General features: G+C 53.7%; 2 protein-coding genes across 2 annotated transcripts; one reads left to right on the top strand and one right to left on the bottom strand.

The window, feature by feature from the left end:
* The first annotated feature begins 4493 nt into the window (after positions 1-4493).
* Positions 4494-5487, top strand: C5H16orf92 (chromosome 5 C16orf92 homolog). The gene is made up of 4 exons (XM_051147182.1): positions 4494-4563; positions 5060-5218; positions 5295-5376; positions 5466-5487. Exons 1-4 carry the CDS (start codon positions 4494-4496, stop codon positions 5485-5487), a joined length of 333 nt encoding a protein of 110 aa, XP_051003139.1.
* Positions 5488-6447: 960 nt separating this feature from the next.
* Tlcd3b (TLC domain containing 3B) lies at positions 6448-12616 on the bottom strand. The gene is made up of 5 exons (XM_051145265.1): positions 12269-12616; positions 11355-11438; positions 8554-8788; positions 7074-7169; positions 6448-6744 (listed from the first exon to the last, which is right to left on the bottom strand). The coding sequence occupies exons 1-5, from the start codon at positions 12391-12393 to the stop codon at positions 6457-6459; spliced, it is 828 nt and encodes a 275-aa protein (XP_051001222.1). The 5' UTR covers positions 12394-12616; the 3' UTR covers positions 6448-6456.
* Between the last annotated feature and the right edge of the window lie 3816 nt (positions 12617-16432).

Here is a 16432-nt window from a genome sequence, read left to right as displayed (position 1 = left end):
TGAGCGTCTCAAAGAAGCCATGCCCAGGTGTGGGTGCCATCTTCTCGGAGGGTAGCCTCTGCCTGGTTTTGCTGAAGCTGGACATCTCATAGGTGTTTATTTCGGATGGGATTTTGCTGTGTATCCTTCCTGCCCTAGCCTCAGGAGCACTGGGATTGTGTGCTGCACATCATCCTACCCACCTCTCTGGGTTTCTATTTAGAAAATAAAAGCTGCACTAGCCCAGACCCAGAAACACAAACACACGGCGTGGACTCATTTATACGTGGACATCGGATGTGAAAGAAAGGAGAATCATGCTACAGTCTACAGACCCAGAGAGGCTAAGTAACAAGGAAAGCTGAAGCAGGGACCTGTGGCTCTCCCTGGGAAGGGAAAATAGAATGGATTTCGCAGGTGGATAGGGGGTGTGGGAAGGATTGTAAGCTTTGTCACAGGTGAAAGCAGTCTTGGTGGGCTTTGCCCTTGGACACACCACAGATACTCCTTGAGATTAACCTTGAGATAGACTGAGTGGAGCCATCCTGGGCCTGGAATTCAGGAAGCAGACCTGGGGATTCCACCTGGACTATTGTGTTTCTAATTGGCCCTCAATGGGAGAGGAGACCGGCCCTTGCACGTGAGAGAGAGACAGGCAGAGAGAACGAGAGAGAGCTACAGGTTCAGACTGGGCTTGAGCGCACATGGATCGGGAAGATCAGCAAACAGGCTGGACCAGCACGCAGGCCAGAGGCACCTAGGGACCCGTCCTGTGGAGCGGATACCGGAAGGTTCACTCTTGTTTCCCTTTAACCTTTTTTCCCTCTTGTGTAAGCTAGCTGGGTTGTATAATAAAGTTTAATTGTTAAAAAATAGAGCCAACAAGGGGGTGGGTGGGGATGGGAAGAGCACAGATCAGACATTGGGGGGGGTGGTAGAGGGGGAAAGTACTGGGAAAGATGACTGGAACTGGCAGACCTGCTGCAATGGAAACTCCCTGGAATCTACAAGAGCCACTGTAGTGAAGTCTCCTGGTCGTGGGGGATACGGAGCCTGAACCAGCCACCTTCTATAACCAGGCAAGGCTCTGAGCAGTGGGACACCTGCCCAGCCACAAACCTTCCACCTACAGTCCGCCCTGCCTGAGAGAGGTGCTGGGTCAGTGGTGGCACAGAACTTACAGGAGTGGCCAACCCAGGACTGCTGGTTTAACTTGTGGCCCATGCCATGAGAGGGAGCCCATGCTCGACACTGCCTGGATGACCAGGAACCAGAGGCTAGACAGCACAGAGACCCAGGACAGAACCAAACGCTGGGGGCCACGGGGCAGTGAAATGACTCCTAATGATATTCCTCCTATCCTCCTAGACGGTGTCTGTTACAATATACAATTAGATCACACAGCACATCTGACATAGGGGAGCTTATTTGGGGAAGGGGAGGAGTTAAGGCCTTCAGGAGGAGGGGGACGGGCAGATGATTGGACATGCAGGAAGGCAGACAGACAGACAGGGGCAGAGCCATGAGGGCCGAGAAGGAGAGAGGGGGAGAGCAGAGAGATCCAGAGGTCGAGAGAAAAAGAAAGCTGGCCAGAAGGTGGGTCCTTTTATCTGGCACACACCTGGCAGTGGCAGGTGACAACGTAAGTAGTTGCCAGGACCCTGAAAGCAGGCTATCAGGATCGCCTGTGCGCTAACAGTGCCTAGCCCAATTGTCATCAGAGCGGCGTCATCCAGCAACTGATGGGAGCAGATGCAGAGACCCACGGCCAAACACTAGGGGAAGCCGGGGGACCCCGTAGACGATGGGGAGGAAGAATTGTGTCGGAGCCAGAAGGGTCAAGGACACCATGACAGCATGGCCCACAGAATCAACTGAAGAGGGCTCACGGAGGCTCACAGTCAAGAGACAACCGTGGACCCTGTATGGGTCAGAGATAGGGCCTCTGCATATACCGTATGGTTGTGTAGGTTGGGGCTCTTATGGGCGCGCAATAATGGAAGTGGGGAGTGGTGTCTCGGAATCTTTTGCCTGCACTTGGAACCCTTTTCCTCCTACTGAGTTGCCTCATCCAGCCATGATATGAGGGCTTGTGCCCAGGCATACCGTATCTTGTTAGGCCATGTTAGGTGGAGATCTCTAGGAGGCCTGCTATTTTTGTTTGTTTGTTTGAGTTTTTTTTTTTTTTTTTTTGTTTTTCGAGACAGGGTTTCTCTGTGGAGTCTTGGCGGTTCTGGACTCACTTTGTAGACCAGGCTGGCCTCGAACTCACAGTGAGCCACCTGCCTCTGCCTCCCGAGTGCTGGGATTAAAGGCATGTGCCACCACGCCCGGCTCTCTTTGTTTTTGGTTTTTTTTTTTTTTTTCGAGACAGGGTTTCTCTGTGTAGCCTTGGCCATCCTGGACTCACTTTGTAGACCAGGCTGGCCTCGAACTCACAGCGATCTGCCTGCCTCTGCCTCCCGAGTGCTGGGATTAAAGGTGTGCGCCACCACGCCCGGCTGTCCTTTGTTTTTAGATGTAGGTTTTATTTTGTTTTTAAGATGTATTTATTAAGTACACTGTTTTGAATGCATGTACACCTGTATGCCAGAAGAGGACATCAGATCATATTATAGATGGTTGTGAGCCACCATGTGGTTGCTGGGAATTGAACTCAGGACCTTTGGAGGAGCAAGCAGTGCTCTTAACCTCTGAGCCATCTCCCCAGCCCCTTGTTTGTTTTTTAAAGGAAACAGAGGAAGAGTTGACCTGGGGGAGATAGAGGGGGAGGGACTGGAAGGAGTAAAGGGAGGGAAAACTGCAGTAAGTAATGTAATGTAAGAGAGGACAGTAAAGCTGGGCGTTGATGGCACACGCCTTTAATCCCAGCACTTGGGAGGCAGAGGCAGGCAGACTGCTGTGAGTTCGAGGCCAGCCTGGTCTACAAAGCGAGTCCAGGACAGCCTAGGCTACATAGAGAAACCTTGTCTCAAAAAACAAACCAAAAAACCACCCGAGAGACAGAGAGAGAAAGAGAGGAGAGAGTAAAAGTAAAAGAAGAAAGAGAAAGAAAAACAAAGTAACAAAGTTCAGGAGGAGGTTATGGAATGTTGTAGAACTGCCTTCCATGCATAGCTGTGGCACCCTTGAATTCTCAGTGTATGCGGGGGTGGGGCAGGATATAGAGGTACAGGCCTTTAATCCCAGCATTCTGGAGGCATCTGTAAATTCGAGGGCATTCTGGTCTAAATAGTGAGTTTCAGGACAGACAGAGCTACATGGTGAGACTGCCTCAAGGGGAAGTGGGGGGGAGAAGGAAAGGAGGGGAGCAGAGATGAGCTGATGGTGGCAAGGTTGTTTTGTGGCGAACAGGTGGGTTGGCGCGGGAAAGAGAGGATCCTATAATAAGGAGCCGCCTTGTGGGCAAGTGGAGTAACAGGAACTAGGAGGCTGTGAAACAAGCCAAGGCAGAGGCGCAATCAAGAAGACCCTGAAGTGTCCTTGGCCCTAGTGGGCTGGAATACAGTTGTGACAGACAGGCCTAACTGCCAATCAGAAACGAGCTATCTCTCACACTTCGAGACACGGCCTCTGGAGTGCAAGTCGCACTTAGGAAGTGACACCAGGAAGACTATGGGAACTAAAGGAAAGAGACAAGGGTGGAATGCGGGGCGGGGTGGGGGTGGTACGTACTCATGCCACCAAAGGGGAAACTGAGTCACGGTGAGCCGAATAGACTAGGCTCTTTGAAAGGCCGAGAGACTAGCGTTGGAATAAGCGGGGGGGTGGGGGGGGGAATTCCTCTAAGGACAAACTCCCCGCCTCCCCGCGACAGCCAGTCCCGAGCGGAGCCTGCCTGCCGCACCCGGTGTAACCGGCTGAGATGGTGGCACCGTCGGACCGACACTGCTGCCACCTGGTGGAAAAGCCTGTTATTTCTCCTATTTCTCACCGTCCGCCTCCATCTCTGCGGAGCGCTAAGACCAAGCCTGGAGACCCCTGAAACTGCGGACACAACGCAAAGGGGAGCCGCCACATAGAAAAATGCACACCCTCAGGAAGTGTAGAGCTTCCGCGTTCTTCTTCTCCTTGCGGATTGGGCTTCCGCAAATTGCATGAGCCTGTCTGTGCACATTTCTTGGCATTTTTAATAGGCACTCGATAAACAAGTTGTGGTTGAGCTAAAGCACAAATGGAGATGTGTGGCCCACTTCACCTCCCAAATATAGCTGCCGCACAAATGCATCGTCTCAGAGTCCCAGCTAAGTTCTGGGACCTGAATGGCCAGTTGATTGACTGATTGTGGTGATTCTGGGATAGAACCCAAGACCCTGTACTTGCTGAGGCAGCTCTACCCCTGGGCTACACCCCCAGGCCCCCGCCACTGTTACTGTTATTGTCAGTGCGGGTGTCTCTAAGAATGGGGCTCAATGGGCTTTCTTGCATCAGGAGCCGGAATCATTCTACAGCCAGGGTACCAGAATGGCTCTGGCCTGTGACATCATAGAATCCCACTCACTCACAGTTGAGTTATGGAGTTGTGTCGGTGGCTGCCCATATGGGTGTGGATGTGTATGGCTCAGCTGGGGACCATAGACACAGGTGGGGAGCTGGGCTCAAGAACAGTAGGAATAAACGGGGCTTGAGAATGGGGAGTTAGCTTGGTTTAGGCCAGGCGGCCAGCCCAGCCCCAGGACTTTCTCCCCTCCTCCTCCCCCCCTTCTCCTTTTTCTCTCTCTTTCCCCCCCTCTTCTCCCTCCCTCCCACCTCGTGTTGTTTTATTGTTTGGAGGCAGAGCTTCATCCTGTAGTCCAAGCTCACTATACAGACAAAGCTGATGTCAAGCTTGTAGCAATCTCCCTGCCTTTGCTTCCCAATGATAGGACCAGAGCTGTGAGCCAAGACCCTTGGCCGGCCTTTCTCTTTTCCTTCTGTGATCTGTGCCCCTTTCCTCCCTGTCTCCGATAAGGTGAGCTTTTGATGAGAGCTCATCCAGCCCCGGGGAACAAAGCAAGCAGGGCCCCCGAGTTTTCCTGACCTCTTCGGTGGACACAAGGGGCCTGTGGGCTCTTCTCACAAAGTCTTCTTTGGTTCCTAGCACCCAGAGGGGATGACACCCAAGCCTCGGGACTAAGAGCCAGCTCCCAGCTGTTGGTAGACAGACCTGATTTCTTTGATTACTCAGACTCAGACCAAGCTAGCATTCTTGCTGTGGCCCAGTTTATTGGAGAGAAGCCAGTGACCTTTGTTAAGACAGGTATGACCCAGCTTTGATGGAGGGGTCTCCTTCTCCGGCAGGGTCTGGAACAACGCTGCTTTCTAATGTCTCGCAGGTTCTGGGTTCTTCCAGCACATCCTGGTGGGTGCGTTGTTGGTGGCGTTCTTCTTCCTGCTTTTCCAGTTCTTTGTGCACACGTGAGTGCTGTCCCCAGGCCTGCCTTGTCCCTTCCAGAGGACCCAGTCTCCTTTGTGCCCCTCCTCACTTGATCTGCACACTCCCACAGGAGCTTCCAGAAAGGGGCCTAATGAGCTGGACAGTAGCCCTGGACCCAGCTGTGTGCCACACATCTACCCAGCCTTCTACTGAGAAATAAAGGCTGTGTTTCCTTCCTTGTCCGGCTGTGCAGTGCCTCTCCATGTGGCCAACCGCACTCGCCCTTCCTCCCAGGATCCTCTTCGAGGCCATTCATGCTGCCCCCGCCCCATTTCCTCCTCCCTCCCTTACCACTCAGTGGTCCTCTTCATCCTCCCTTCCCAGACACAAAAAACTGGACTCAAGGACCTTGCTGGCGTTCAGGAAGATCGTCTTTATTAGCGGTCTGTAAAAGCACCTCCCGGGGTCTGTGGCCCCAGACCGGAGGAAGCCGCAAGAGGCCTGTAGCACCAGGGACAAGCCGGGGCCGGGGCCGAGGGCTAAATGTGCCCCTGACAGAAGGGACTGGCCTGGTGCCTGCCCCCAGAGCTGCTCAGCGCTGGGAAGGTTGTAGGGGAGCAATCGCCTCCCTCTCCTCACCCCGACAAATTAATTTGATATGGGTGATTAAATAAATAAGGTCCCTCAGATTGGTTCCCACAGGAAGCTGTGGGGGTCACCTGCCCTTTCAGGGGGGTCCACATGGGGTGAGTTGGGGTATCTTCTCTCTGCCGGGTAATGGGGAGCAGAGAGGGATTTGCAGCAGCAGGGCTGGGATGTCCTTGGCAGCAGGGGGGGCCACCCCCATGTCCCTTGACTCCTTGGTCCCACTGAGCCCCCCCCCTCCCCGCACTTCTCCTTTTCCGTTTCGTTTCATTTTGTTAGCACAGACGCAAGAAGAGGCCTTCATCCTGGTCCCCTCTCTTCCTGCCTGCCCATCTGACCTCAGCTCCCGAGAGCCTATCTGAGTCCATCTGTCTTGGGGCTGCCAAAGCAAGGGACTCCTGGCTTTCACCCCCGACCCATTGGCCCCAAAGCCCTGTCTCCACAGGGGCTGGGAAGGGGGTTTCCAGGCCCCCGCCTCAATCCTGGGTCTGACAAGGAGAGGGTGGCGGGGAACCTCGGGGTCGGAAGAGGCGGCAGGCCCCGCGGCAAATGAGGAAGAACCAGTAGAGCTGGGGTGCGAGGAGCAGCGCAGCGCCCAGGTTGACGTGTGCTGGGATGGCCAGGGGCACGGAGAGCAGGGACAGGCCGGCGTGGCGCCCGTAGGCCCAGTACAGGTAAGGGAAGAGCAGCACCCGGCAGCACAGGAAGCTAATCAGCATCAGGGCCCCGTTCACCTTGTGCAGCAACGTGTGCTGCTGCTTGTACTGTGGACGGAAGCATCGTGGCAGGGCGGGGAGAGGCAGCGCCTGCCGCTTCCCACAGCTGCCTCCCCTCCACCTCGCCGATAGCTCTTCCCACAGCTGTGACTGCACTTGGCCAGTGTTCTTGTTCTTATTCTTGCTTTTTGAGACAGAGTTTCACTATGTAGGCCAGGCTAGTCTCAAATTTCATGATTTTCCTGCCTCGGTCTCCCCAAAGCTAATGTTATAGATACATACCACCATAGCTCTGAAAGGTTGCATGGTCTTTAAGGAATCCCCCCCCCCGAATCCCCAGAGCTGTCCACCCCACATGTCCCTCAAAGCACGCTCACCTGGATGAGGATCTTGCCCAGGCAGACGAAGGGTGTGCTGACCTCAGCCATCAACATGCAGCCTAGAAAGAAATCTCCCTTGCCCTGTCTCCACACCTGGGGGGAAAGGCAAGCGTCTGAGGAACTATGTCCCATCACCTTCAGGAATGCTTAGAACTCTCCACCCCCTCTCCCCCTCTCTCGCCCTCTCTCCCTCTATGTGTGTTTGTGTGTGCACACACACGCGGGGTGCACATGTGTGTGGCTAGTATGCACGTGTGTATGGCTAGAGGTCAATTTCCTCAGTTGCTCTCAATTGTATTTTTTGAGGCAGGGTCCCTCACTGAACCTGAAGCTCACGCATTGGCTGCACTGACTGCCAAGCAAACCCCAGGGATTCTCCTGTTTTCGAATCTCTAGAGTTGGGGTTTCCCCGGAGCTGGGGAAACCAGTGTTTCAACCAGTCCTTTTCAAGAGACATGGGTCTCTATGCTTACATGGCAATCTCGTACCCACTGAGCCATCTCTCAGCCCTGTTCCTAACCCCCATTCCTTTTTTTCCCCCAAGGTTTCTCTGTTTAGCCAGAGATTGTCATGGAACTCCCTCTGTAGACCAGGCTGGTCTCGAACTCAGAGATCCACCTGCTTCTGGCTCCTGAGAGCTAAGATTTAAGGTGTGGGTCATCACCACCACCACTGGACTTTTTTTTTTTCGGGGGGGGGGGCATTTCAAGACAGAGTCTCTCTGTGTTAGCTTTGGCTGTCCTGGACTCACTTTGTAGACCAGGCTGGCCTCGAACTCACAGTGATCCGCCTGCCTCTGCCTCCCAAGTGCTGGGATTAAAGGCGTGCGCCACCACACCTGGCTTTTTTTTTTTTAAGACAAGAGTCTCATGTACCCCAGGATGGCTTCAAACCCACTGTGTAACAGAGGGTGACTTTATCTTCTTGCTTCCACTCTTATTTTATTTTATTTTTTGTTTTCCCTAGACAGGTTTTCTCTGTGTAGCCTTAGCTGTATTGAACTCACTTTGTAGACCAGGCTGGCCTCGAACTCACAGCGATCTACCTGCCTCTGCCTCCTGAGTGCTGGGATTAAAGGCGTGCACTACCACCTCCCGGCTTGCTTCCACTATTAAGTGCTAGGATTACAAATGTCTTTCCATGCTAGCCTTACGAAGTGCTGGGACTTATACCCAGGTCTTCACACAATGCCACAGAAACACTCTGCCGGCTGAAATTCGTCCTCAGCCCAGAGACACTTGGTCCTAAAGTCTGAGCACTCAGGACACTGCCTCTTTTCTCCTGCTTACATCCACAGGAGGACAGGCCCACATACATGTAGCCATCACTTTAAGGCATCCCAGATTCTCAAGACTCAAGAGGCCCACCCCAAGTTCAGCCACATGGGACCTGCACGCTGCATTGCTGGCATGCTTTGGGGAGAAACAGATGTCCACCCCCACCCCCAACTCCCCTGACCGCAGAAGAGAGGACTCACCACTGAGAGCGGGAAGCACACCAGCACCATGGCTGCGTGGTGGAGCACCATGAGGAACTCCTTGTGCAGGTAGCCACGTATCACGGCCCAGGTGCTGCCCAGTGCTCTGGGCGTCCCATCTTCTCCTCCATGTCCTTTAACCTGGTGCTTGTGCCAATGGCAGAGGAACATGGCATAAATGTCATAGATGAAGTAGGGAACTGCAAACTGTGTGTAGGCAGAGGACAGCCAGTGCCTGTGGGGAGGGGGAAGAAGAGGTAGGTGGGCAGGGCTCAGGTGAGCAGCCCCCAGCGCAGGATGTACAACGGGAGTGAGCTAGGACCCAAGGGGGCTCTCACAACAACTCTTGAGTCTTGAGTTATAGACACTGGTGGTGTGTGAAAAAAACGCCCCAAGGCCAGGCAGCCTCAACAGACCTCAGGACCTACCACGTCTCTGTCTTTGTCCTCCATGCACCCTTTGGGACAGGAGACAGGAGAATTGCAGATTGTGGGCAACGAAGGACATGAGCTGGGGCCAGGTACAAAGATATTCCCAGTTCGGAACAAATGAAGAACTTCCAAGTATTGCAGAGAGAGCCTGTGGCCGAGCACCAGTAGCCACGACGGCTTACCACATGTCAAATGCTATGCTGGTACTTCAACCTTTACACAGCAGCAACGTGTTCACGTCTCATGAAACTCTGTGCCGTGGAAAGGCTAAGTAATGTGGCCAAGGAATAACCACAGGAGTCCTTGACATCAGCCCGCTGCCTCAGAAGGTTCGGGAGCTGGAGCCAGTCCCCAGTGCGGCAGAGGGGCTGTCATTATGGCTTGCCTTTGCTCCGAGGTGGCCAGTCTATTGTTAGTTCAGGTATGGCCAGCGGTAAAGAGAAAATGCCGAGCAAGGATGCCAAGAACAGAGAGAGTTCTACAGACTTTGGAGTAAACAAATACGGGAAACACAAGGATTTGCTGTGCTGTGCTTTTTTTTTTTTTTTTTTTTTTTTTTTTTTTTTTTTGAGTCAGCACAGAGGCTTTCTCAAGTCCAGGAATCCTCAGACAGGCCTGAGGTGGGGGTAGGAGACAGAAAGGGCCAGAAGGAACAGAGCAAAAGCCAAAAAGCCAACCCAGCTAGCCACCATACACCAAGTGTGGGTGCTGGGGAGGGGAGGTGGGGAGAGCACAAAGATAACAGCAGCACCCCTGTAATCCCAGCACTCGAGGGGCAGAGGCAGGCGGATTGCTGTGAGTTCAAGGCCAGCCTGGTCTACAAAGCAAGTCCAGGACAGCCAAGGCTACATAGAGAGACCCTGTCTGTCTCAAAAAACCAAACCAAAGATAGGAGCAGCTTACCCAGATAGACTGGCCTGAAAAGGGAGAAACGGCCCATGTTGCAATGATGTAGGGGGGATGTGGTCAGGAGTCAGAGAGGGGAGGTAAGGGAGAGGCCACAGAGACAGCAGAAATACAGACAGGACCCAACCACGCTCAGAGAAAGCTCAGAGACTGCCTAGGGATGTGATGAGGGATGGAAGCCATAGGACTCTGGGATGTGGGGGCACCAGAAGGGACCGAGGCCCTGGGTTGACAAGTGAGGTGAGGCGTTAGATTCCAACTCTACACTCTCAGCAATTAGGTACTCAGAGGTAAGAACAGCTGTTGCCCCGGATTAGCCCTGATCCTCCCACCTACCTACGGATTAAAGGACAAACAAGGCCAAGATCAGACTTGGGGGTGGGAATGAAGGAGCCAAAGGTGACCTCCAGGTAAGAACAGGTGAAGAGGACACAGCCGGGCACCCAGGCTCTTCCTGGAGACTCTGGCTGGGGGAGGGGTTGAGAGAGGGCAAGGGGAAGTGAAGTCATGGAAAAGAGTCCTAAGAGTTAAGCCTCTGCACGATGGAGCCACCAACGGTTCTAGGCACTTAACATACTCAAGTCCCCCCTTGCAGAAACCCTTCTGTGGAGGAATGTGACCTCACTCTAGATCCCAGGAGGAGAGCGCTCACCCCTGGGGAAGGAAGAGACAGACACCAGAAGGTGGACAGAGACCAGGGTCACCCAGACAATGTCCCCTGAGGCTTAAAGGACAGCACAGAAGGGCAGTAGAGCTGGAAGCTATAAGCCAAGGAAGGACACCCTGGGCACATAGCAAACTGGCAGAGGCCCGTGGTTAGCCAGGTTTAAAAAAAAAAAAAAAAAAAAAAGATCAGCACCACGGACAGGGCCAGTGTTTCCCTTGTCCTCGTCCCGCCCCACCTCTCAGACCTGGGCCTTTTTTTTTTGGCAAGCACCAAACACTGCAGTAGCTGCCAGTGCCAAATTTTGGCCTCTTCACCCCCCAACCCCCACTGCCTGAGCCTTAGTGGCCTTGTTCGGGTCATCTCTTTCTCTTCTCCCCGGGACACGAGTTGAGGCTAGACATACGGGTTCCAGAAGGACTTGAGATCTGAGCCAGGCACGGTGAGGGGACACTCAGCTAAGGTACTGGATAGAAACAGAGTATGGAAGGATGCTAGCGGAGGGATGCAAGAGTTGGAAAAGGCACAGTTGACATCCAGAACCTGTGACAAGAGGCCAGGGAGCCGACCAGGAAGTGCGTTGAGGACTTTTTTTCATCTCTACCCTTGCTCCCTTGCTTCTGACCTCTAAGACAGGGCAGGATAAACTTATCCTGGCATTGAGTTGCAGCAAATCACATGAACTTTTTTTTTGGGGGGGGGGCCAGTTCAGGGACCACTAGAGATCTGTGGGATCCCAGGTCCCACAGGTCCCTCACATGTACTGCTAGGGCCTGGGCAAGGATGGTTATCTTACTTACTGGTCATCAATGATGTGCTTGCAGGAGGTGGAGACTATGTAGCCAGCCGTGGAGGCCATGATGGCTTGGACAGAGGACACCAGCCTAGGGAGACAGAGCAAAGAGCGAAAATAAGATGGGTGCCTCTGTGTCTTCCTCCTACCAGTCACCGTGCTTTAGAGCATGGAGCGTGGACTTCTTAGGGCTGTTCCATGTCAGCCTCCTCCCACGCCAGGCTTTCCCACCATCACTTTCAACGAAGCCATGTTTAGCTGGGATCCCTTAGTTCCCACCTCTCCTAGCCTTCTTCATTCCTAGTTTGTGGTAGTTAAGTCTCTCCCCCCCGCCCCCGGGACACCAAGGCGGTCATCCTAAGGTAAGCCAGTGCTGGGACTGGCTGGCAGTGAGGTCTTTCTCTTGGGGGCTTGGAGTCCTTTGAGGCCAAGGGAGTCCTGCATTCCTTGGACACCCAGTCACCACGCGGCTCATGCCTACAGTCTCTGCCCCCCCCAGTGACCCCAAGTTCCCCCAGCTACTTTCCCACTATTTCCCTAGTTGTTCCTCTTCCTGGGAGCCCTAGTCTTGGAATGTACAAGTTTCTACTACTCTCTGCCTTGACCCCCAAACACTTGCCCTGAGAAACACAGTCTTGCCCCTTGGCTCACTCCCCGCTGTCTTGTGGGACTGTTTAGTCATAGGCTGGCCTGCTTTAGAGGATGTGGGGGTGACAGGGGAAAGCAAGAACGATCAAGCTGAATAGTCGACCAGATGGCTGGTCTTCAGTGAGGCCTTCAGGGAAGGTGAGGTCCGAGGACAGAGGAAGCTTGGCTGTAAACCTACCCACTGACACAGAGCCCAGGGAGGGGATGGGGGTCCCTCCCCATGAAGCCTGTTGGGGAGAGAGGGGCTGAACTCAGGGAAGGCATGCCATTTACCTGGCGGAGACAATGACTGCGTCGGCCTCCTCCCAGCGCAGCTGGGGCAGCCTCTGGAGCGTGTTCTTGGATAGGAGGAAGAGTCCGGGGAACACCACCCCCCCAGCCACCATTGGGGTAAGCATGGTGACTTGGACCCAGCAGGGAGACCGGAGGGTCCAGAAAGGACAGGAGGACCAAACTGAGGCAGTGAGAGGTAGAGAAGGGAGGGAGAAGGAGGGAGGGGGAGGCACAAAGGGGCCAGGGCGGGGACAGGATGGGACAAGGGGGCCAGTTCAGGGCACGGGAGAAAGGGACTTCAATGAGACTAGGGACACAGGAAGAAAGAGCTAGCTAGGCAGAGTAGAGGGAGGGGGTGGGAGAACGCCGGTGAGAGGGATGGAAAGAGACGACCGAGGGAGGACTTGATGAGAGGACCAAGAGGGAGAGGGGACAGGAGGAGGAGGAGGAGGAGGAGGATGCAGCTGGGGGAGGGGAGGGAGAGCCGCGGCAGGTGGGGGGGCTTACGTGGAGAGAGGCTGGGAGGGCCCAAGGAGGCGGGGTGGGGGACGGTGGTGCCAGCCCTGAAAAAAGGGAGGGAGGAAAGAACCCGGCCAAGCGGAGGAGCAACTGGGCAAGCGGTCACCAGTCAACGCCGCTCTCCCGCCACCACAGGCTACCACCATCTCCTCCTGCTGCCGCCACAGCCCTGCTGCCCTGTGCTGCAGACACTGCACATGGCATTATAGAGTTGGTGCCCAGCCCCCTGCCCCCTCTGTGAGGAGGGGGAGGGGGAGGGCGGGGAGAGGGGGAGGGAAATGGTGGCACCGACCAGACACCAGGAAACCGGACCTGCAGCAGCGTTGTCTCCCATGCAGCAGCTCTGAGCCACAGCAGCGGCTGCGACAGAGATGGGAAAGAGGGAGGGGGAGGTCCTTAAAGAGACAGGAGCTGCAGTGCAGGGGGCTGCTGGGGACAGGGACTAGGGAAGGGAGGGCTTTGCGCTTGGGGAAGAAGGTAGCGTTGGGGTCCTTCAGCTGGTAAGGGGTACCGAGCCCAGTTTCCATCAGCAATTTGAAAATGTCTAGCATTTCCTTTGTCAATGCTTATACATATAAATGTGTGTCCCTCGGTGGCCTGTAGGGATCTCAGCTTAGGGGTGGCTCACTCCAGCCAAGATTCCCTGGAGAAGGCAGACTGAGTAGGTGGTTTCTTGCTTTCCCAGAAGGGAACACTGAAGACACAGAGAGGAACACAACTACCTCGCAGTGTCCTTCAGACCCAGAGGTGCTCACACTCCCCGCCCCCTCCCCCCCACCGACCTTCACCAGTCAGTGGGAGTAGACGCTAACACCGCCCAGGCACCACGCATGCACTCCACCTCACACTGCCTGGTATCCTTGCCTCACTATTGAGACAGGATCGGGAATCTGTGCTCATTCACTGCTTAGGGGTCAGGAAATGGTCCTGAGGTGTGAACCAAGATCCCCAGGGTCAGAAAGAGAAGAGATGGCAGGAACAGAGGTAAGTGGGGACAGAGGGCTCACTATTGGAACCCTTCCAGCATGGCTTTGGTCACTGGCATGGGTTAAAGGAAACACTAGGCATGGTGGCTCATCAACACTTGACACTGGCGGGGGGGGGGGGGGGGTAAGGGAGGGAGCTGAAGCAAGCGGTTCACTCAGGGAAGCCAGCTTGGGCCACAGAGGAAGTGCCAGCATTGGAGGGGGGGCGAAGAATGGACTTGAGAAAAGGGGACTGCCTTGAAAAGCCACGCAGAGGCATGGAAGCCCCCTCCCTCAGGCTGCATGGCCTCCTGCAGCCCTATTTCTCTTGTTGCCTTGGCCTCTTCTCCTCAGCCACTCTTCAGAACAGCCCTGCTTATGAGTGAGAAGAGCCTGGGAGTCACCTGATACAGCCCCTCGTTAAATCCAAGGAGAAGCACAGCCAGGGTAACTTAGGCCTAGCCCACAGCTGCTCTCACCCTTCCACAGCCTCCCAGCCTCCTAGAGGCCTGACTTCCCCAAACCCATCTGGTGTTCAGACTTGAATACTATGGGGGCCTGACACCTAACTGTAATTTGTGTTTCCCGCTGGCCCCGAGTTAAGCCTCAAAAATCTACTGACAACTGACCTTTCGAGCCCACAGCCTACTCCCTCTCCCTAAGGGAAGGGGCAGATTCGCTATTTTGTGCTTCCCTCTGGTGGCAGTCTGTGGGAATGGCCGAGGGAAGTCTTGGCACTGGCAGAAATTGGGGTTAGTGTTAGAGACCGTTGTAAACCTGGATAGCTCATCTAAGGAGACTCGCCCACACGCCCAGGTCTTACTACAGTCTGGGCACAGAACTAGGAGATTTGCGTCAACGTTCCTTTGATCTTCTAGGATTGGGGAAGGAGAAACCAAGGCTTACAAGTTAAAAAACAAAAACAAAAAAACAAAAACAAAAGGGGGCTGGAGAGATGGCTCAGCAGTTAAGAGCACTATCTGCTCTTCCTAGAGGTCCTGAGTTCAATTCCCAGCAACCACGTGGTGGCTCACAGCCACCTATAACGTAATCTGATGCCCTCTTCTGATGTGCAGGTGTCCATGCAGATACATAATAAATAAATAAATAAATCTTTTAAAAAAACACAAAACCTTGTCAAGATAACAGGTATGCACATTAGTAATGTGGGATCTCGAGCTTGTGTTTGCTTCACTCCAGGAAAAGCCATAGGCAGTGGTGCACAGGAGGCAGAGACAGGCAGATCCCTGGGAGTTCTAGGGCAACCTGATCTATGCAGCAGATTCCCAGCAAAATCCCAGGTCAGCCTGGGCTGCTAGCATGAGGGACAGGCCGTAGTCCCAGTACTCAGAAGGCTGAGGCAGGAGGTTCACCAAGAGTAACAGGATAAAAACAAAACAAAACCTGGGGCTGGAGAGATGGCTCAGAGGTTAAGAGCACTGGCTGCTCTTCCAAAGGTCCTGAGTTCAATTCCCAGCAACCTCATGGCGGCTGGCAACCATCTATAATGAGATCTGGTATCCTGGTATGCAGGTGTACAGGCAAAACACAACATTGCATACATAATAAACAAACAAACAAATAACAAATAAATAAACAACAAAAACAAAACCTGAAAAAGTTACAAGATAACCTAGGCTACAGAGTGATGCCCTACCTCCAAAAACACCAAAACAAAAAAACCCCAAAAGCAAGCAAAAAGTGCAAAAGGCATTAAGTTGGGATGATGAGCTGGTATCCAAATTCCTTGGCGGTGGACCACAGACCTGGTTAAGGGACTGTGCACTAACTGTGGGTGGTATTGATTAGAGCAGAGTGACATGGGGGGGGGAATGGGGGGATTTGGGGGGCACTGTGGGCTTTGTGCTTCTGATTTCTATGCTAGGGATTTAAACACCTTGGCAGACCCTGCCTTTGGGGGCTGGAGATATAGCTTGGAGGTGATCTAGCATTTCAGAGCTCCAGACCCAGCATTGAAAAGAAGGAAAGAGCCGGGCGTGGTGGCGCACGCCTTTAATCCCAGCACTCAGGAGGCAGAGGCAGGTGGATCGCTGTGAGTTCGAGGCCAGCCTGGTCTACAAAGCGAGTCCAGGACAGGCAAGGCTACCTAGAGAAACCCTGTCTTGGAAAAAAAAAAAAGAAAGAAAGAAAGAAAGAAAGAAAAGAAGGAAAGAGAAACAAAGAAACCTCCAAGCACTGCTTTCCCCACAGTCCGTATCCCAGCATTGCTCACTTTTATGTTAACAGCCTGAGGGCCTGGCCCAGCCTACAAACGTGATTTCCCAGCGTGGTATTCCCAGCAGAAGATAGGATCTCCTTAAAACCTAGTTTGGATTATCAGTTCAAAAGTAACCAGTTTCAGTCCAGTGAGATGGCTCAGCAAGTAAAGGCGCTTATGGCCAAACCTGATGACTTCCGAGATAGAGAACCTTCCTCTATGTGTTCAATCCTTGGAACCAACTCCAACAGATTGTCTGCTGACATAAACACTCAATTGCTAGCACTTGGGAGACCAAGACAGACAAATCCATGGTCTGACACCGAGTTGGATCACAAAGTAACCCTCAGGGGGAAGGGCTGGGGTGCAGGTGGGTGACTGAGCGCTTGCCTGGCTCACACGGATTTTACATGCTGGTTTGCATGCTGGTTCTGTGCCACCTGGAGGGAGCCAGGCATCATC

This window comes from Acomys russatus, chromosome 5, assembly GCF_903995435.1.
Source record: "Acomys russatus chromosome 5, mAcoRus1.1, whole genome shotgun sequence".
Lineage (NCBI taxonomy): Eukaryota > Metazoa > Chordata > Mammalia > Rodentia > Muridae > Acomys > Acomys russatus.
This window is presented reverse-complemented; position numbering and strand designations above follow the sequence as displayed.

Coding starts and splice junctions, on each gene's coding strand:
- C5H16orf92 (XM_051147182.1), top strand. CDS start 4,494: ATGGAGTTGTGTCGGTGGCTGCCCATATGGGTGTGGATGTGTATGGCT. Junction 5,219..5,294: donor AGTGACCTTTGTTAAGACAG/GTATGACCCAGC, acceptor AATGTCTCGCAG/GTTCTGGGTTCTTCCAGCAC. Junction 5,377..5,465: donor TTCCAGTTCTTTGTGCACAC/GTGAGTGCTGTC, acceptor ACACTCCCACAG/GAGCTTCCAGAAAGGGGCCT.
- Tlcd3b (XM_051145265.1), bottom strand. CDS start 12,393: ATGCTTACCCCAATGGTGGCTGGGGGGGTGGTGTTCCCCGGACTCTTC. Junction 7,170..8,553: donor TGTGCTTCCCGCTCTCAGTG/GTGAGTCCTCTC, acceptor CTTTCCCCCCAG/GTGTGGAGACAGGGCAAGGG. Junction 6,745..7,073: donor TGGGCAAGATCCTCATCCAG/GTGAGCGTGCTT, acceptor TTCCGTCCACAG/TACAAGCAGCAGCACACGTT.